This window comes from Jatropha curcas, chromosome 2 (genome assembly GCF_041381405.1).
Source record: "Jatropha curcas cultivar XTBG-Jc1 chromosome 2, XTBG_Jcur_1.0, whole genome shotgun sequence".
NCBI lineage: Eukaryota > Viridiplantae > Streptophyta > Magnoliopsida > Malpighiales > Euphorbiaceae > Jatropha > Jatropha curcas.
In genome coordinates, this window is record NC_143152.1 from 31,449,139 (window position 1) to 31,470,455 (window position 21,317).

Below are 21,317 nucleotides of genomic sequence, written 5' to 3' on the forward strand. Positions count from 1 at the left end.
TATTAAGCAAGAGCTCAGTACTAACTGCCATGCAAGTGGCAATATTACGAACATGTATAACAGAGGTTGCTACATTACAACATTTCATTACCTTGGAAAAAGGTAGTAGAGAAACCATTACAAACATAACAATTTTTTGTGAGCGTTTGGGGAATTACTTAACATCTACATTTCATATCTACATCCGTCATCATCAACCTTGTAAACCCGTGATAAAAAGAAAACTGAGATTTCTAATTAATTGTTTTGCTTCACTTTGACAAACATATAAATGAAGTGTATATGAGACTATATCATCAGAAGATGAGGACGTTTTACTATCTGTGCTTCAACTTTTATTTAGTTAGTAGAGTTGAAGTGCATTTCTAACTTCTCCTCCCTGAAATAATCCAGAGCCCAAAAGTTTATTTCTAACAGAAGAGAGTTGAGCAACAACATCACCAATGTTCATGCGCTCTTGTGGGAATTCAACCGAACAAGAAACTCCAATTTCAAGTATTGAAACCAGGCACTCAATAAGTATATTGTTTCCCCTTGTACTAAAATTCTGATTATTGCTTGATATTACATCTACATTGAGTTGCACATGAAGAAGGTTGAGATCTATGACTTGTCCGGCCACATGTTCAAGCAATGCTTCTTTAACAAAATTGTGCAAGCTCAAATTCTCTTTGAACATATCATCAGTGGGTCTCTTTCCTGTAAACATCTCTAACAAGAGTATGCCAAAGCTAAAAATGTCACCAGATGTTGATACTTCGCCTGCCACACCATACTCTATAATACATACATATTATGATAAGTTAGTTTAGAAATACATCGAGGCTATATATACTTTATATGAAGTATATATGAATATCACGAATTAATGGTAAGAATATGATTTAAGTACAATTACCTGGAGGACAATATCCAATAGTTCCTCTCAGTCCAAGAGAGCTAAATTGATTTGCAGAATCTAGCCTGTCATCAGCAAGGAACTTCGCCAACCCAAAATCACTTACATGTGCTGTCATTTCTTCATCAAGAAGAATGTTGTTTGGTTTTAGATCACAATGAACAATTGGTGCTCCACAATGAAGATGGAGATACTCGAGCGCACAAGCAACATCAATGGCAATATTAAGTCTTTGAAGAACATTTAAAGTCCTTGGCACTTCATCTGGTCCAAGAATTGGATGCAACCAATCATCTAAGCTCCCATTGCTCATGAATTCATAAACTAAAGCTTTGAAATCGTTACCCTGATAATCAACACTTGAACAAGCTGTAAGTACTTTGACAAGATTTCGATGTCTGATGTTCCTTATGGCTGCACATTCTGCTAGAAAACTCTTTGAAGCCCCTCGACGTTGAAGGTCGAGCACCTTCACTGCAATCACAATTCCCTCAGGATCGAGAACTCCCTTATACACAGACCCAGAGCCACCTGTGCCTATCAAGTTATTTGAAGAGAATCCATTAGTGGCTTTAAGAAGACTTTGATAGGACAAGTTCAATGGAGCATTGCCAAAAGGTGTGGATGCAGAGCCTTCCTTTTTCTTCCTTGAGTAGCAAAGAAACAAACAAACAAGCACAAGTGCTACGCTTGTAATCACAGAAACTGTAGAGATTATTATCTTCAATTTGATGGTCATTCTTTTGTTTTGTTCTTCGGAATTACAGGCAGGTAGCCCAAATTCAGGTATACCACCACAAAGCCTTTTATTTCCTGCTATTGACGTTGCACTTGCGTTCTTGAAAATACCTTGTGTTGGTACCATACCTTCGAAATCATTATAAGATAGATCCAAAGTCTGTGTTGAGTTGAATGCCTTTAGAAACTCTGGAATCTTTCCTGACAAATTGTTGTGAGAAACATTCAATTCTACGATGCCTCTTAATGAAATTAATGATGAAGGAATGGAGCCTTGGAAGTTATTTCTGCTTATGTCGAGAAACTCTAGAATTACACAACTGCCAAGACTAGTTGGAATATTTCCTGATAGCATGTTATTACCAAGCTCTAGCCTTTGGAGATTTTTCAAATTTCCAACTTCATTGGAAAAGGAACCTGACAATCGATTTCCAGATAATCCAAAATATAATGATAATGAAGAAAGTTGAAAAAGTTTAGAAGGTATAGAACCACTAAAATTGTTTCTACTAAGATCAATAGAAATTAATGTTTCGCAATTGCCTAGACTCGAAGGGATAATGCCCTGAAAATTATTGTCAGACAAATCTATTTGAAGCAAATTTGTCAAGTTTCCAATAGAAGATGGAATACTTCCCATGAATTGGTTATAATCTAGATAAAGCAGTCGTAGATTTTGAAGCTTTCCTATGGTATGAGGAATGGTACCCCAGAATCTGTTAGATGATGCATTAAATACCTGTAAGCTTTCAAGAGAAAATAATCCAGCTGGGATGTTTCCAAATATTTGGTTGCCTCCTAAATCAAAAGCCTCAAGCTTTTTCGATAAGTTTCCGGTCTCTTGAGGTAGCTCTCCTCCAAAGTTGTTTTGGCCTATGCTTATCAGTCTTAAAATGGTGGCATTAGTCAAAGTGGAAAGAAACTTCAAGTCATCGTTGTTAGGTTTCCCAGTCGCACTACTTCCTAAATGGTTCTCTGACATAGTTAAAAAATAAAGAGACTGCAATTTCTCAAAAGAAGGAACTGCTCCAGTCAAATCATTGATGCTTAGCTGAAGAGATTGCAGGTTGGAGGCGTTTGAAACTGAAGCAGGAATTGAGCCAGAGAATTTATTAGATACAATACAAAAGTGAATCAGATTTGGAAGGCCCAAGTCAATTGGAAGATTGCCATGGAAGTTGTTTAATGCTGCATCTATAATCTCAATGGAAGAGATATTGTAGATGGAGTAAGGGATAGTACCTGAAAACTGATTGCTAGAAAAAATTAAATCCTTTAAATTCTTCAACTTGCCAAAAGTATGAGGAAGATTCCCTCGCAATTGATTTCCATTTACAGAGAAGTATTGAAGAGATGATAAATTCCCTAAAGATGGAGGGAGAGTCCCTGTCAAATTATTTTTTCCAAAACGCATGTACTTGAGCTTCAATGAGGATCCAAGCTTACAAGGAACTTCCCCTACCAGTTTGTTTCTTGCCAAATTAATAGAAACAAGGTTAGAACAGTTAGTTAAAATTACACAAGGAAGTTCCCCCTCAATGGAATTATTATGAAGAAACAAAGTTTGTAGTCTGAGCAAATGGCTGATCTGATGAGGGATTTCTTGGGTAAAGCTATTGTTTTGAAGGAACAATTCTCTTAAAAAGCTTAAATTGCCAATATGGGGTGATATGGAACCAGAAAGCTTGAGAGAGCGTAGATCTAGCACCGTCACTCTCTGGTGTCTCCGTACACACTGAACACCATACCATTGGCAGAAATGAAAACTGGCATTCCATGAAGTCATGACACCAAGAGGATCATCAGTTATTTTAGACTTAAATTCTAGCAAAGCTAGTCGATCTGTCTCATTATTTCCGTAGATCATAGCACAAGTAGGCAAACTAAAGCAGAAGAAACGAATGATAGCAATGGCGCAAGAACGCTTCATTATGCAGTTTGAAACGCTGGTTAAAAGAATTGGCTATTTGGCTGTAAGGATGGGAAAAGGCTCGACTGATAGGCTGGTAGGCGTACTATCAATTTGGAGTTTTATATATGTATATATGCATTTTCATCTTATTTAGTAATAAATTTTTAAAATACAAAATTTCTATAGTTATAAAAATTTTAATATTTTTTAATTAATTTTCAATATCAACGATCAAATAACGAAAATAAGTTATTTAGAAATATTTTTTAAACAAAATTAAAAAATATTTTCTAAAAATAAATGGAATCTAGTTAATTAAATTACAATAACTGTTCTAATATATATATATATATATATTATTTTGTGAGCACTGATTTTCATCACGTCCAAATTTCAATTTTAGTCTAATCAGTTTTCATCAAGCCATTTATGGTATGGCCCAAAAACAGTATAAATTCCAAAATAAGTGATAAATATCCTTCACTTCATTATTGACCCAGAAAGAAACTGTTATATTATCCAAAGCCGTCTTCTTTATTAAGCAGACATGGATTTTCCACGTATTTGTTAGAGATAAAAATCAACATACAGGTCAAGTCGTCTGCAAAATTCAAAATTTTCGCCCTTCGTCACATATACAGTAGGCAACTAACTATTGTGCTTATTAACTCCCTAAAATTTAGATGTTTTAAATTATTTATTCATCGTTTATGCATTAAATGAAAAGTTAAGTAACAATAAAATAGTAAACATAAGAAATCTTATAGGTAAGATGGAATAATAGAAAATTTTTTTTCCTTAATCAAAAGTCTCCTTGAAATTAGAATATTTTTAAATATTCAAAGAGCGCTTTACCTATTAAAATAATATAAAAAAATAAATAATGATCAATTAATTAATTATATGGTATCTTTTAAGCATACTTTTAAAAAATAAAAAATATATTTATTAAATATGGGAGATTAAATTATAATTGTAACCAAATTTGAAGGACAGATAGTTACTTGTACACTTAATTTAGGGATTGCAAACAAACAAAAGAGCAAGAAAAAAGATTCTGTCTACTACAAAATACACAGCTAACAGTACAATTGGTAACTAACAAATATCTTTTAAGAGTTGCTACAACTTGGAGAAACTTTAGAGGTATATGCTACAGGCACTGCTTTATCTTGGGCAATACAACTAAGATACAAGGGGTAGACATACATTACATTAATGTTTAAGGTGCCATTGAAGATAGCATTATCGACAGGGAAACGAATTCGTCTCACTACTATTATACATGGGATCCCCTTATGCTTGGCTCATAACACAACATGCCTCGGCATTATAATTCTTGACGATGACAATTTTATCGGAGGATTCTGTCATTGCTGATGCGGTGAGTTGAGAGATGGGAAGGGTGGGACAGATCTCAGAATCAACTTTCTACCACCCCTCCAATTAGCAGACGACCCGAATCCATGATGAGGAGGTGAAACCCTTTTGCAGTTTGGTGAGGTTGACTTAACAACACTTGCAGCTGAGCGATTGCTGGTTAGAATCTCAGGGGTTTCCTCTTCTGGAATCGCCTGAAGATGTGTTTCAAATTTAGGCTGGCAAAACAGATCTGTTCCTGGATTTTGGCTGGAGCACAATTGAGTTGATGTACCAATAACTGGAAGAGATCTTGAGAGCTTCCCACTGAAGGTCATTGGAAGTTTAATTGAAGACCTAACAAAATGATAACATTCGATCTTAAAAAGTGAACTTGTAATTAGTGAGAATGTTATGTTGATTTATAATATGCTGAAAGAGAGAACCTAGCACTTTCAGAAAGTTCTGGAAGATTTGCATGCTGTTCTTCGCCCCCTTCTATTTTACCATCCAAATTCACATCCAATGCATTCTTCTCAAGGATTTCAGACTCTCCGCCTTCAAATTCATCTTCTTCAAGTCCTATAAGTATCAATCCATTTATCAATGAAAGGCAGGACCCTCATCGCAAGCAAAGTCATTGATTTCTACCATTAGGATTTGAACAAGTACTTGATAAACACTTACCATTCTTGGTACCAAAAGTGTTTTTACACCCTTCGCATCTACAGTTGGAAGAGCAACCAACCCCACCCTTAATACATAGAGTGTTGTCCACATTAGAAGGGATAAAAAGAACAGCACAAAGAAAGTGACAAGAGTAAAAACCTGGAAACATTCGCAGTATTTCTTTAAGCAACTGGATTTTTTACAATTGCATCCTCTTTTATGCCTGGCTGAAGCCGGAGTTTTGTTGACTTCATCCTGCACAAACAATTTAAGGAAATAAAAATATTGCCAATGACAGAACAAACAGACAACCATTAAAATGAAACCACAGCCATCAAAATACAATCATATCTGGTATTTTGTGAGGCACCATGTCATTGTCTTTACCACACAAAAGAGACCATGCCCTAACAAAAATAAGAGGATGCAATGTGATTGCATCATTGGCACTTTGCCACACAAATGAGACCATGTTAACTAAACAAGAAGAGGATGCAATGCAACCATTAACATGCTAGCATGACTCATAATCAAATAGTTTAGCTAGAGGGAGGATTTCTAACCCCAATTTCAGGAACAAAATCTGTGCTTCTAATCACTTTAGGAGCAAAAGCAAGAGGATTGCGAGATTCAATCTGTTTCCGAGTCTCTAGAACAGTGCCTTCATGAGCAGGCTTGTTAAAACAATCTTGACATGAACAAGGCTCAATACAGTAGAGTCCAGCAGCAAAACATTCACAATAACTGTAGCAAATAACATAACATTCACAGTAATTATACTTCCGATTACAGGATCTATCATGCTACAATAAATGTAAGAATTGAGATAATGCATTTGATTGTAAGGACACTTTAAACCTATTTGCATAAATTTAGGCAAACATATGAACTTACAGCTTCAAGCATTTTGACCTTTTACAGTTACATCGCTTGCAGGATGCTCCAACAGGTTCCAGTTTGTGCCTGCAAGTAACTAGAAATTAAATTGAATATTCTGGTTCAGCTATTTGAACTCGCGTTTCACAACATATCAATTCTAGAAATACCTCTTCGTTTTAGGACTGCTAGTGCCAAAGTCTTCACTAACATCCGTTGATGTTTGTTGAGCATTTTCCATAGCCTTATCTTCACTGTCGCAAAGGGCCAAACCTGTCTCCAGTTCCATAGAGGTCTAAGGTAAGGATTTACTAACAGAATTTGAGCCAAATGTCAAATAATTAGAAAAGGATTGAAGGTCAGCTTACTTATTTCCTGCCTGGAAGATAAAGTCTCAATCTTGACAATTTTACAATCACTTGAAGTAGTAGTAAGAGCATTCAAGTGCAAACCAATACCCTTTCTTGATAACATGGACATTCTTGCAGCTGAATGCGTTTCAACCTGGGCAACTCCACTATCTGGTTGCGGTGAGATTTGAGGAGACACATTGCTTTCACATACTGATTTCTTTTTATGAGCACCTGCCATCTCAAAAACCAGCCTTCGTATTCTATTTTGCTGCTCAAAAACAAGCAAAAGTATGTCAACTGGATAAAGCAAAACATACAAAATCACCATTAATGCTTTATGTAATTAAAGCAATTTATTACTAAATTTGAACTTCTTGGTATTGCATATGAAAACAGTTTACATGACTTGGCCATTTCTTTCAATAAGCAGTCGCCTAGTTTCATCCCACAAATTTATAAGAAGGAACTGACATAAATCTTTTTATACGAAAATGAACGACTTTACAATAACAAATATAGGACAATGATACCATAAAAACAAGGCTTTGCGGTTGAAAAGCTAGATGTTTGGAATGAATTCATGAAGTTTATCAAGATAACCCAAGCACCCAAGGCTCTCAGAAAGAACATAAATTTCAAAAGAAGGTCAGGTTGGTTTAATGTTGTCACTTCAAAAGAAATCAGCTTTATTTACATTGTATTAAGCAACACTCAGAGTAAACAAAAGTTACTTAAGTTTTACCTTGCAGCTCGATAGGCGCTTTTTCCCCTTGATGTCCATAACTGTGGCTGCATCATCCACAACTAGCTTGTTCAGTAGAGTGCCAGAGAGTACGGCCGGTATTTTATCTGCCTCCTTTTTTCCTAATTCTGTTGACTGAGTTCCTATTTCTCCCATTTTGTGTTCAGAAGAACCAACACAATTGGTAGATTCCATATTCTCCGAAGCATTGGTATTATCCTGTGGGATCTGCAGTACATTTGAGACAAAAGAGATTGTCCCAGGATCCACAATTTTCTGCTCTTCAGACTGTTCTGCACTAATGGATGAATCGAAACACAAGATATCAGACACATCAGAAATCAGTGTATCCCAATCACATCCGGCCTCATCTTCACTTTGCTCAATTCGACAGATTCTGCGCAAATGCTTTTCACTTTCATATAAACAATGTCTCTCATTTGATTTGTCCACCTTTTCTGGCTCAATATCCGTCCTAATTGCATCAAGAAGAGCAATGTCACCATCTGGACCAGCACCAACACATTTGAAAGCTTTTGGCAGCTCAATTCCTAATTCCAATTGCTCATTGAGTGGGTCAGTTGTAACCTCCTTAGCTGAACTACTAGAAGTTGCGCATCTGAGTTGTTCAGTGCACGAATCAGGTAGTTCAACAGCTTCAGAGACCCCTTCACTCGCATTGTTGTCACCTTTAATGTGAGAGAGCTCAGGTTTCAATGGGTCAGAGAATTGGCGCCTAATAGTAACAAAAACAGCCAGATAAAACTTGACTCAGCAATAATCACCAGTGCTCATTCATTTGATATAATAAAGCAAGGAAAACAATATGGGACTTTAGTTTTTACCTTCTAATAATAGATCTAGCATTTCTTTGGGGATTGAGCTTTGGTGATGTGAACACCAATGGAGGGGATGAAAAAGATAGAGAGTTGAAAGTTTGATCAGTGGACACTGATTTAACTAAGTCAATAGGTGAGAGATTGTTGATGTAATTAAAGACAGGAGAATCCTGCAAAATCAGAAGCATTATTTCTTTGTATCATCACAAAAGCCAATTATCAATAAATCTGGAGAGCTATTACAATAATCACCAATACTCATTCAACCAAGAAAAAAACAATGATGAATGAAGCAAAGTAGTCATATGCTAAGTAAACGCATAGGGCAACCATTGAAGGAAAACTATACTTAGAACTTTTAATTTTTCAAACTTTGAGCAAGGGAATTACTTCAGTTTTTTATTCTTTCATATTTCTGCTATTTAACTTGCATTGTCTCTAGGAAGCATAATTGGCAACAAGTTACATCACTCTCGTCCACAGAACAAAAGGGTTTACAAAAATTCGAAAATCCAGTTAAACCAGCAGTCAACAAATCCCTAAAAGAGGCACCCACTAAATTCCAAAGCAATTCAAACAACTATAGAAACAAAGCCAACGGAAAAACCATACGAAACAAGCTTGAATTCCATGCATTAGGAAAAAAAAACAAAGCCTAACCGGAGAAAAAAAAAAAGCCCGTAGTTCAATAATACCATAGAAACAAACTTACCAACCAAAAAACAAAATCAAATCAAAGTCAAACTTAAGGAGAAAACAGAAATTCGCTGAACTAAAGCCCGCAAGGTAAATCATCTTACTGAAGCCGATTATCCAATTTAAGAGAGTGCAATAAAGAGAGATTAGGGTTTGAAGAAGACAGACCTCAAACTGAGAAAGAGGAGCGGAGACGAGTTGGTCCTTATTAGGTGTGTTCAGCTCCATAGGTACTTCTCCGTAGATCTCCTCAACATTTCAGTCTTCTCAAAGCCTCACATCATAGCTTAAACAAAAACAAAACAGAGCTTATCTGGCTTTCTCTCTCAAAGAGTAGAGTGGAGAAGAAGAAGAGTAAAGAATTGAAGAGAGAGAATGAGGGGCGGGAAGGCGGGAAGATGGAGACTTCTTTTTGTTTTCGTAAATTTTGGGCTCAAACCCTAAACCTTTTGTTTGTTTTGTTTTGTACGGTTCTATTTTTATGGGCCCTCGGTCAGGAGGGGACCATTAACCATTGGGCATTATCCTTCCTCTCCTTGCCACCGCCGCGACCGCCTCAAGTTTTCATTTTTTATTTCCCAATTCTAAAAGAATTATGTATTATTAATTGTATTATTATTATTATTAGTATTATGACACTAATTTGAAATTATAAGACAAATGTTTTATAGTTGTTTGGAAATTGACCAAAATTCATGTTCAATTTTAATTAATTTTCAATTAAAAAATCAATTTGCCCTATTTAAACAAAATGTATTTCGCACGCAATTTATTTATTTTAAAAAATAGATTCAATTGATCTTTAGATTGAAAGTTTCAGTTAAAATCAGTTAGGAAATTCAATTTCCACTTCAATGAAATTTATGAGGCAAATTAATTATTATTTCTTCTGATAACCTAATTTTGGAAAATACGACGTCGATTAAAGAATAAAAGGGTAAATGTTAATTTTCTCATGTTTAATAATATTTACATCTAACATAAGTCCCTCTTTCTTAAAAAATAAATTAAATTAGTTTTTAATTTGACCGTATCTCTTTTACTCTCTTAGAATATTATATATTTTATTTTCCAGTTTTTTTCCTTTAAATAATATTCTAATTGTTAAATTCTAAAATAAAACAATTTAAAGTCAAGGGACTAAAAATTCTCTTTTGAAAAGTCAAGGACTAAAATGTATTTTATTCAACAGGTGGACCAAAATGCAATATACGGTGAAAACGATTGTTTTAGTAATTTATTTAAAATAAAAATATAAAACAATTAAAAAAAATGCAAGATTAGATATACAATAAACTTTTCTTAATATATCCAAAGGAAATCTATATATACATAGTACAAGATGTCGATATTCTATTGGTATAACCCCTGGTGATTTTGTGAATAATGGTGCATGCGAGAAATTTCACAATTTCACACCAAGAATAAACAAATAGACAAATAAATAAAAAGGTAACGGCAGTTCAAGAATATTTGTTTTAGAAAAAATGAAGTTACAAATATTCAAATAGGATGTATTACACATTAATCTTCCTTTACTAAAGAATCATTTCACAATCTGTTGATAGATTAACCAAGTTACCTTAGAATTTCTCCGGTACAACCTATTCTTTCTACAACTCCAAAAATCTTTCCTTGCCAATACAATCAAAGAATGTGAATCTATGCTACCATCCTACATATATGATACACCTATCATGGTTATATGTGCAAAGCTGAAATCTTGCTGCTTCACCCCCCCCCCCCCCCCCCCCCCCCCCCCGCGATCGCTAACTCGGGGTCGTGCGAGTTAATGAAAATCATTCTTCAACACATCAAACTTCAATGTCAACGCGTGTCTTGATAGGTTTAAGCTTGATCCCCAAACTCTCAGGAGAGAGAAGTTCTGGTGCAATACAAGAATGGCTTGAGGGACTGGCAGGGTTGGAGCCATTACTCGATGAGGAAGCAAAATGTGGTGGTCTATAGTAACCAAATCCCATCAGAAAGAATTCCATTGGGATTATCATGGCATAAGGATGCTCTTCTGTCACAAGTGAACCACAGGCCTGAACCTGTAACAATAAGTGGGATTTAGCCATTTTGATATATTACTTCAGCCCAAGTGTCAGTTTGTTTGTGTGTTTGTGATGTGTGCATAAAAACAAACACCTGCACACATGCGCATGCCATGATGGTTTTGCGCATATGTCTATGGATGCAAAAGCTTAGTTTGCACTTACAAAAAATGAGAAAATAAAGCTAAGCTTCTGCATCCACGGCAAAAATAGCATGAGAATAGAAGCAACAGCCAACAGGTTAGTCGGATCATCTTACCTCAACAAGTGCACAGCTTTTCTTGCCCATTTTGACACTCATATACACAGATTCATCACGGAACTGACTGCTGTCACCTACAAAAATAAGTGTTTTGCATTGCAACTCCTTCAAGCTGTCCGTGAGGTCATGCCTCCTGCTTAATAAACTCAAGATTTAGTTGATCATAGGCATTACCACAAGATTTAGCAGTTATAAAATGACTCATATCTTCTTGCTTCAAATAAAACCATATTTTTCAGGTGAACTTTTCCCATAGGATTAATATGCATTTCATAAGTATGCCTATGTTGCATCTAATCATTCATCAGAGGAAAATGGGTCCACCAGGACAAAGAATTGGAATTACAAGAGGCTCGAGCCTTTGCATGGGAATGAGAGAAACTCACAAACCAAACAAGACAGGCCAGAGAAAATGTCAAATAAAGCATAACAATAATATCATTTAAGAAGTGACAAGAACTCACTCATTGATTGCTTGAAGAAAGCGCATTACGTTCAAACTTTGCCTCTCATCCAGCAACTGTGGCCACACATCAAAAGGGGTTGAAATCAATTCATTGCATGTATTCACTCATATTCCATCCCCTCTTAGACATTAATAACAGTTCCACACACATATTGCTCTGAACAATATGCTGGTAGGAATCAGTTTTCACTGCTTACCCATTAGAAAAAGACAGAAGGAAATAAGCAATTGTAACAGAAATTCCTTACCCTTCTACAAGCTTGAATGATGTCTGATTCTGCACCATGAACACCACACCTAATGTCCTACATTAGGAATTTAAGTGTCACAACACATACTGAAATCAGAAAAAAACTCCAAGAATGAGGCCAGTATTTGTACCTTACTGAAGTAACGCTGGATAAAGCATTCCTTCAATACACCAGACATGCCATAGAAGTATAACAAATTCATTAACACCTGAAAAAAGAAAAAGCAAATTTCAGAAAACCCTAAGCAAAAGTAGTGTTGCCCTTTCTTTTATGTTTTCACGCTGTTATTAATTTACAATTTACAAGTAGTGTTGACCGGAAGACACAGAACAGAACCTTATTGTAAAGCCATTCAGTCCATGAGGGTGCTCTGCAAATAGGAGAAACAAGGATCAATCCAAGCACCCGTTCTTTATATTTTATCTGGAACAGGAACAAAAAATAATAAGAAATCAACAATCCATTAGAAATCCAGAATGTCCAAAGAGACAACCGACTGGGTAACTAGTTTTGCCAACTTACTGCAAAAAGTGTAAGTATGTAAGCACCAGCTGATACGCCTAAGCACAGAACCTCTCTCACCCTGATTTTAGAAAATCAGTTAAACCTTAAATAAAACATAACGAAAAAATTCATTGGAAAATAGATCCAACATATCTATTGAGATTTGAATCCCACTTGAAGCATGATATAAGGTAAACAAGTATGTGAAATAGCACCATAAATGAACATTAGAAACCATAAATAACTCTAGAAGATGATAAAGTACCACCTAATTTACCTGCAAAATGACCGAGTAAGATACAGGCTTATATTGGAAGAGTAAGGACTATGCAGGCAAGTATCTCTATGCCCGTCTAAACTAAACGCTATTTAAGTTGTGCACAAACAATGGTATTCAAAACTGACAAACCATTTTTATGAACACAAGATACAGGCTGCAATGAATTAAAGTTAGCGCCAGAACTCACAAATCATCTACTAAATGTTATGACAGTGGTCCATGATCGTAATATCACATAATTAATTATGTAATATGGATTAGATAATTTCACGGACACTGTCATTCTAGAACAAAACAGAAGTGCTTACATACCCGAAGAAATCGAGCACTTCAGCAACCTGATCGGCTAAGTCATCCACACTAAGAAATGGAGCATCTGAAGAAATCACGTCAGCTCCCAACTGCAAGAACTCTTGAACAAAAGGTGGAGAGAGAGACTTTATTAGTTTCATTCAGTGGTGAATAGGAGGGAAAAACCAACCAAAAAAACAAAATTAAACAGCTAAGCAACAAGCTAAAGCTAAGCAAATAACTCTGACACTAACCTCATGTCCTGGGGCATCAATGTGGTAAATGCAGAAGTTATGGAGCAACAAAGAAGCTGCCTCTGGACAAAAGAAGAGGCCTTGGAAACAAGACATGTCTGAGAAAATCCAAGAAGCCAAAAACTCAGACAAATTAGAACCTCAGTAAAATTAAAAAACCTAAAGCTAGAAACAATTAAAGCTTATAGAACGCCAAATAGTAGGAGCTGAATAATTACGAACATTTTTAGATTACACAAAAAGTCCCCCTCCATCAGAGCTAATTAGAACACAGCAAATATTTACAAATGGTCTCCAACCATGTACAATATAGCACCAATTAAGTGAAAAATTAGCCCAAGAAACCCAAAAATGATTCAATTTAAAGAAATATGAACAAAACATATAAACCCATCAAAAGTTACCTTAAAGAAATGAGAAATTTAACATACGAAGCAAAACAGTGACAATAAAAGAAACATACAATTGAGAGCAACATCTGGGTAAGTAATCAAAGCAGGCTTTTCTTGATCACCACACACGTACACTGAAATTGAACCTCTAGTAGTTTTCACCACATGTTCCTTAAAAAAAAAAAAAAAAAAAAAAATTTAATAACAAATACCAATACCAAAACCAATAAATAAAAGTTCCAAAGTTCTATAACCATCCATTAAAGGTAAGTGAAAAAAATTGCATTGGTAGAAAGTGAAAATACAACAAAAGAAGGCAAGTGAAAAAGAAACGGCTCCCATTTCTTCGTCTGCTTGCTTAGTTCGTTACCTTTCCTTCAAAAGAAAGCATGTCAATATCTATAGAAACCGAGTCACTTGACTCGCCCATAGCCCAGTTCTTTATCACTCACACGCAACAAAGTTTAGTATCTTCTTCTTTCTTCTACCTCCTCCTTCTTCTCTGTTTTCCAGGATTTATTTATTCGCTTTATTTTGACAATATAGCCAAAATGACTAAACTGCCCCGAGAAAGATGATGAAATTACAAGCTAAGTTTTCTTAATTGGGCTAGAATGACAGGTTTGTCCTGCGGTCAGAGAATTGACTCGTATAATTTTGTGGATTTTCGGGTGCAGAAGTGACCGTTGAAGGTCTGTAAACGGTCGGCTGAGGGTAATTTGGTCATGAGAACAGAAAAGGACAACAAGGGGTTGGGTGATTAAAGCCGCATCGTTTTGTTGGAGAATAAGGGAATTGGAGAGCAGTATCAGACAGCTGTATGCCACCTGGAAGCCGCAAAAGATGATGGTCCAGCGAGTTAAATCCATCCTAGTGCGCCAGCTCATCAGTCTGCCCGTGCTCCCCAGCTTATTTACTTCTTTAGGCGTTTGATTACTCAAATCTTAAAGAAAAGCAATTAAAGAAATTTCCATATTTCATATGTTTATTGGTGTTTTCTAAATAAATTAAATTTCTGAGTACGTAGGCGTTTGATTACTGAAGTCTTTATTTTTTTTATTAATGTAAAACTGTATTTTTATATGTTAAAGCACGGAAAATTTTGATCTTATTATAAGACATTTTAAATTATACAATATTAATATTGTAGTCACGTATTTTTACTAAAATTCGAAATTCAAATTTAGATCCATTACTAAATCTTGTATGTACTTACATTAAGGTATGTATTGGCGTGCTTATTAAAAAACTTTTATTATTATCCAAAAGTGATAATTTAATTTTTTTTATAATATTTTCCTATAATTATATATATATATATATATATATATATATATATATATATATATATTAGAAAGTAACATTTTCTGTAACCAAACTCCATTTTAAGGTTAATTTGTGATAATTATTTTTAATAATTAATAGGGATGAAAAAAAGGGGGGAGAGGGAGAGTTTTTTTTTTATTATTCCTAAAATTATGTAGAATGTTTACATTTTTTTCGAATTGGTAAGTTGTGTTGACATTCAGACTAGCAATACTCGCTGATCACTTATTAGTTAATTATTTAAAACTTTTAATAAACTATATTTAAGAATTTATGGTATTAATAAACTCTATTTTTTAAATTTTAAATTTTAAAAAATCTAAACTGGATACTACACTATTATGATAAATTTGACTTTTTTTTTTTTATTTTTCATGAGATTTAAAAAATAATTAAATCATTTCAATTTAAAAAGATACGGTAGTTACCACACCTAACACATGATGAGATTTTAGATGGATTTGATCGAATTTTAATTACTCTTTCTCGTTAAAAGGATAATCGATTAAATTTACTTTTAATTAATACTCATTAAATTTGATATAAAATTTAATGTAAAAATATAGACTACGATAATAAAACTATAATTAATAATTAATGATTTTAATTTTCTGAAGGTGTCTTTTAATGGAATAAAAATCAAAACAATTTGTCAAATTTGGGAAAAAAAAATACCAAAAAAAGTGCAAAAAGGTTGCAGGAGAAAGTGGCTAAACCAACCCAATGATTAGTGATTCCATGATTAGTGGGTAAATTATCCCAAAAAAAAAAAAAAAGGAGGGTAAGTCAGCTTTATTTGCCTTCAAAAGAGAGGATTGGTCAGTCACACGCTACCCAAAAACGCGTTTTGAGACGCCAATCACGGGCGCAGAAGACCGAACTGCTCAGCCCGAATTTACTGACAGTAAACATAATTGTACTACGTGTCCATTTGGCATTTCATGTATATTTAAAAAATATTAAATTTATATAATTATGTGAATAGGTTATATTATTTTTAATTTAATATTAAATTTTTAATAAATAATTAAATTAAAAAATAACAATTATTGATATATATAGAAGATAAATATAAAAAAAATATTTATTATTCCTTGAAAGTAATAAATATTTTATAATAATTTTCTTAAATATGTTATGAGACGGAAGTAGTACTCAAGAGTTAAAAGGGTTCATCATTTTTTTTTTTTTTTGAAAAATTTGAGCAAATTGAATTAATAATGACCATCTATGAAAGTTTAAACTAAATCAAATTAAGAAAATATCTCTCATAAAAAAATAAGAAAATGATGCATTTTAACTTGGTTAACCATTTGAGGGTAATTTTAAAAATACTCGTTATTATAATCTTTTTTATGAATAAAAAATATTTATCGGACATACAAGAAAAAAATACATATTCTATATATTTGGTTTGTGACTTCAATTTTAAAATTCCAAAATATAAGGGATTTGAATTTCTTATATTTTTAAACAATCAATTTTCAATCGATTTAAATAGTTTATGGCAATTTATGAATACTTGATTTTAGTAGTAATAAATTTATCTATTGACTTGGCTGTTATATTTTATATTTTTATCTATTTCTAGGGAAGTTTGAATTGATAAATTTAATAATATTTTATATTAAAATTTTTATTTTTATTTATTTCACGCAAGGACTGCAATTTAAAAAAAAAAAAAATTACCCATCGCTGTTCAGCTTATGAAAAATTTTAGAAATTACTAGATGATAAGATGCTGAAGCGGTTTAAAAAGTTCAAAACTCACAAATACAACTGGATGAGCTGGACGACAACACGCGAATTTGTCGCGCACGTAAACGACGTGCCGGGATGGAGGCTATTAAATGCACATGGATCAAATATTGTACCAATTGTTTTTATCTTATTTTTTATTTTTTAAATTCATGGATGGCGCCAACAAACCTGCACCTTTCAATCTCTATTAAACTACCTATCTTCTGCAATTTCTCCTTCCTATCTTCTTTTCAAACTACCTTAAAAAAACCATCAGAAATCAAGACAAAGAAACCATCACCAAGAAGAAGATTTGAACTTGCTTGTTCCCTAATTATCCAATGGCTTTAAAAATTTGAGTTTATACCTTAAAGTTAAACTTTTGACATTGTAAACATAACCAGGGCACTAACAAAAACCATTATCGATACTCATATCAGCATCCAAAGTACATATGCAAGTTGACAACAAGTAATTCTCGCTGCCTTGAACTTGACAGCAAATGCTAGCTGGGATTCCTACATACCATCTTTCACATTATCTAAGCAATTTAATAAGTATTTAGGGTTGTTCGTCAAAATTAGCTGTTTTGGTAGCTATTAGTTGTTTGAATAGTTTTTTATAAAACGCTAAAAATTAAACGATATATGAGTTAACTTTTTATAAAACTCTACTTTAACCTCTAAAAGTTAGTTCAAACGCTATATTACAAGTCAAAATGCTAAAAGCTGGTTAAAAAGTTATTGCCCAAACACAGCCTAAATGTTTTGAATCCAATCACAATCACTCGATGCCATGGCAATCTGCCAGCTGAGATCCTGACAAATTGCCTTTGACAGTACTGGGGTATCCAGTTCATTAAATTTGATTTTCAAATTCTGCATCAGTTCTCACAAATTAGATGAAACAAGATACAGACTAAATGGTGAACGACCCAATCACAATGGTGAAATCTCACACTTTGTTAGTGTTGTTGCATCTAATCCCTCCTAGGCAAAGAGCCTGCAAACTAAGTAAGGAACTTTACAAAAGGAATGAGCTTTGGCTTGGTGATTTTGGAGTCACCTCTACGCTGGGAGGTCTCAAGTTTGAACCTTAGTCAAAACCAAACTAACCGTAAAAAAGGGGAAAAAGAAAGTGGGAAAAAAAAGAAGTAGGATCTTTCTTAGAAGATTGAAAATAGACCTAAGCTGATTCCACGCTTTTTAATATAGGTATCATACCTAAACAGGAGAATCCTAATAAAATGACACGAGTCTGAAAATGGTCTAACAATTACAACATTGCCGCAAGCTTGATATAGGAAAAACAAATTCAACAAGAAAGCACAAAAGGGTATCTGTCAATGGAGAAAATCAACTGGCTAAAACTAAAACAATTGTAAAGGCTAAAGAGGCAAGAGAATACTGATAATATTCCCAGGTGAACGTACAATGAGTCATAACCCATAGCCGATCCTTGATAATGAATCAACTGGACATGTGAGCATACATATATATTATATATATATATACACACATACATAATGGTTAAAGAACTTAGAGCAGAAAGGATTATAGTATTAGGAGGGCATAATACCAGAATCAGGCAATGTCTACATAGAGAAATTGCTGAGGACCATGATAGATCATATTTCACAAAAATTTCATAATCACTACTTGGCAATGGAAAGTATAAATAACTAACACAAATAAGGTAAGATTGAAGTCAGAATTCCATACCAAGTCAATGGCAGAATTTACATGCTCAAACTACATTATTCACATACTGTTTAAGCTCTCATGTACCTCGATAGTATGAGGCAATGTTTACATCTTATATGATCTCCATGCATAGCCCTGGTCTTTAATTTTTCTTCATTTGCAACAACTAGGACACCTGCAATGCAAAGGCATAAATTCCACAGATGATAAATCAACAAGAAAGAATGGTGGCTATAATTGAATTGACTTTAGGAAAAAGGAGCACATACTTACAACTATAATTATGTAGAGTGGTCAAGAGGTAGACTTACAGCTCAAAAGTTCGACAAGGCAGGATGTCCTACATGCTGCATGTTACTTGTACAAACTCAAGCTACAAATAAAAAAGCTTCATGCCATGAACTCAGGTATTTAGTGACAATGGAGTTTTCTTATTAGACAAAAGGAGAAACAAAATTAAGGAACAATTTTGTGAAGGATATACAGGCAACTGAGAACACGAAATTGTATCAATTCAATTGCTCAAGTAACTCAACAGGAAAAGGAAGAAAAAAAATGTTTAATCAAACTAATTGTAATCAATAGCATAATGATAAAAATCATAATTCCTAATTGTTCTGTTAGCACTCAAAGAAAAATATCTGAGTATCTCTATTCATTCTTCCAAGCATACAAGATCAGTGAAAAACCAAGATTTTGCGATTTGGAATCCAGAAATCTCTGCGAGAAGGACCATGGCAACACAGTTGCATCTGCCAGTGATTGGCTTGACCACAACTTCTCAGCTGAGAGGCATGTCTTGAACATAAAAACAGCATTTCCAACAGATGTGCCAAAAAGCCAATTATGAACATCCCAAAGAACTTCTACTGCCAGTCCGTCGACCAATATTGTATGGTTCCCACGAAACTTCCAACGTAGCCGCTTCACTTGCATCACAGTCTTACAGTCCACACGAACCACAAGACATGGATCACTGGTACTGATTGTGTCACATTCAATCACAAGATCATGAATTTGACCATTGTCACAAAACTGAGCCCTGGTGCTAAACACTTTCTTCCCAAAAACATGTTCTCTCTTGGCAACAAAAACTGCATTTGAAGGAATAGGGGTGGCACTAGTTTTCTTGAAAGCCTCTTTTCTCAAATCCCCAAGAAGAAGAACCATTTGCCGGTCGACAACAATGCCTACATAAAATCCCTCTAATGGTTCAGGCCCAGATCCAAATTTGGCTGCAGAAAGGTCCCAATATATGTCAATTTTACAAGAATATGCTTCTAAGCTCTTGGACCCTTTTCTTTTTGAGAACAACCAGGGTTTAATATCAACTTTGCATAAACATTGATTAGCAGAATCATCCATTCCCACACTTAGACCTTGACCCATCAAATTCTTACTCCATGTAATAGTGATGAAGCAATAGCGACCTCGAATTCGACATTGATACATACAAGTAACCAAATTCTGTGCATTTTTACTAGTATTTGAAGACGAAGAATCAGCTACCTGAACCCCATTTTCACCGAAGCAAGAAGGAAAATCTCTCATTTTTACTACAAAAATCCTCCAATTCACTACAGTAAAACTCTCACTCTGGACTTTATACAAACACCTGAGCCCAATTTTGCATCTAAAATTAACACAATAAACATGACTCAGAAATGGAGTAAACAGTAGCAAGAACAAGAAAGTGTAACAGAGAAATATCTCTTACCTCAAAAATCCAACTAAGAAAATGCTTCAAAATCTGCAACTCAAGTCTTGATTTGATCTGGGTATCATCTATTCTGATACATTTTTTCAAAAAAAAAAAAAAAGAAAAAAGAAACTATCAATCAATACTTTAAAGAAGGGGAGAGAGAGAGAGGGCAAAATCTAAATTGGAGACAAAAATGGGGAATGTGGGTGGTAAAGTAACTGATGAGAGAAGCAGACAAAAAGCAGACTCGTTTCACTGTCAAATCCCATCTCCAGCAATAAATAAAATAAATAAATAAGTAAAAAAATTCAAACTTTTTTTTAGGAAAAAAAAACCATCAATCAATCCAAAAAAAAACAAATAATAAGTAAAATATCCATGTATTCAATCTATACCTCAACAAGAAAGAGACAGCATAGATAACCAAGGGAACAAAAAAAAGGCAACTAAGAATGCTATAGCAACTCCGTATTGCTGGAAAGGCTGGATTTTGAAGATTACTCTACACTGAGAAAGGAAAAAGAGCATTTCTTTCTGTCTCTGTAGGTCTCCCCAAACTTTCTCTCTCTATAAACCTTCTTTTACCTGACATCTATTCACATGTAAATAGAGACATGAACATTTTACAACACAGAGAAACGGAGAGAGATACACTTTCACTTGAAAGTTGAAACCTCTCCCTCTTTTCATGGAACAAAATTAATATGGTTAATGCGTATATTCAAAGCATTTATAGTTTTATTTTTATACCTCATTTTCTGCATTATTTAGAAGGATTTGAGACGAAGATAAACAGGAAAAGGAAAATAAATAAATAAATCTGGTTGTTTGGTGTGGGGTCCAACTCAAACCAGTTAATCCAAGCACGATGCTCTTTTTTTTCCTCTGATATTTTTTTTTTTGGTTGAACAAATTTATATGAGAAAATACAAGTTTTTTCACACTCAAAAAAAAAAAAAAAAAAGAAAAAAGAAAATACAATTTTTTTTCTTATTTTGGTAACGTTG

General features: G+C 34.2%; 4 protein-coding genes across 9 annotated transcripts; all 4 read right to left on the reverse strand.

The window, feature by feature from the left end:
• Positions 1–2: 2 nt before the first annotated feature.
• LOC105647858 (uncharacterized) lies at positions 3–3,654 on the reverse strand. Of its 2 annotated transcripts, XM_020684575.3 has the most exons (3): positions 2,879–3,654; positions 899–2,719; positions 3–777 (listed from the first exon to the last, which is right to left on the reverse strand). In XM_020684575.3, the coding sequence occupies exons 1-3, from the start codon at positions 3,564–3,566 to the stop codon at positions 344–346; spliced, it is 2,943 nt and encodes a 980-aa protein (XP_020540234.1). In that variant the 5' UTR covers positions 3,567–3,654; the 3' UTR covers positions 3–343. The 2 variants fall into 2 exon arrangements, with proteins under 2 accessions (XP_020540234.1, XP_020540233.1); XM_020684574.3 differs by having other exon boundaries at positions 899–3,654.
• Positions 3,655–4,587: 933 nt separating this feature from the next.
• LOC105647668 (Tesmin/TSO1-like CXC domain-containing protein) lies at positions 4,588–9,510 on the reverse strand. Its single transcript, XM_012233842.4, has 11 exons — positions 9,251–9,510; positions 8,393–8,556; positions 7,548–8,283; positions 6,821–7,073; positions 6,623–6,725; positions 6,471–6,539; positions 6,140–6,320; positions 5,736–5,831; positions 5,595–5,661; positions 5,354–5,489; positions 4,588–5,264 (listed from the first exon to the last, which is right to left on the reverse strand). Exons 1-11 carry the CDS (start codon positions 9,308–9,310, stop codon positions 4,919–4,921), a joined length of 2,211 nt encoding a protein of 736 aa, XP_012089232.1. The 5' UTR covers positions 9,311–9,510; the 3' UTR covers positions 4,588–4,918.
• Positions 9,511–10,544: 1,034 nt separating this feature from the next.
• On the reverse strand, positions 10,545–14,363 carry LOC105647667 (protein NDL2). The gene is made up of 11 exons (XM_089718424.1): positions 14,210–14,363; positions 13,911–14,010; positions 13,448–13,545; positions 13,215–13,303; positions 12,641–12,701; positions 12,455–12,541; positions 12,249–12,326; positions 12,116–12,172; positions 11,866–11,921; positions 11,399–11,534; positions 10,545–11,136 (listed from the first exon to the last, which is right to left on the reverse strand). Exons 1-11 carry the CDS (start codon positions 14,267–14,269, stop codon positions 10,897–10,899), a joined length of 1,062 nt encoding a protein of 353 aa, XP_089574550.1. The 5' UTR covers positions 14,270–14,363; the 3' UTR covers positions 10,545–10,896.
• Positions 14,364–18,537: 4,174 nt separating this feature from the next.
• On the reverse strand, positions 18,538–21,168 carry LOC105647666 (uncharacterized). Of its 5 annotated transcripts, none has more exons than XR_016319803.1 (4): positions 20,706–21,048; positions 20,326–20,398; positions 18,920–20,241; positions 18,538–18,783 (listed from the first exon to the last, which is right to left on the reverse strand). XR_016319803.1 is itself a non-coding variant. In XM_089718611.1 (4 exons), the coding sequence occupies exon 4, from the start codon at positions 20,157–20,159 to the stop codon at positions 19,260–19,262; it is 900 nt and encodes a 299-aa protein (XP_089574737.1). In that variant the 5' UTR covers positions 20,160–20,241; positions 20,326–20,398; positions 20,706–20,902; positions 21,061–21,168; the 3' UTR covers positions 18,538–19,259. The 5 variants fall into 5 exon arrangements, 3 of the variants coding, with proteins under 3 accessions (XP_089574737.1, XP_089574738.1, XP_089574736.1); XR_016319802.1 differs by having other exon boundaries at positions 18,882–20,241; XM_089718611.1 differs by adding an exon at positions 21,061–21,168 and having other exon boundaries at positions 18,538–20,241; positions 20,706–20,902.
• Between the last annotated feature and the right edge of the window lie 149 nt (positions 21,169–21,317).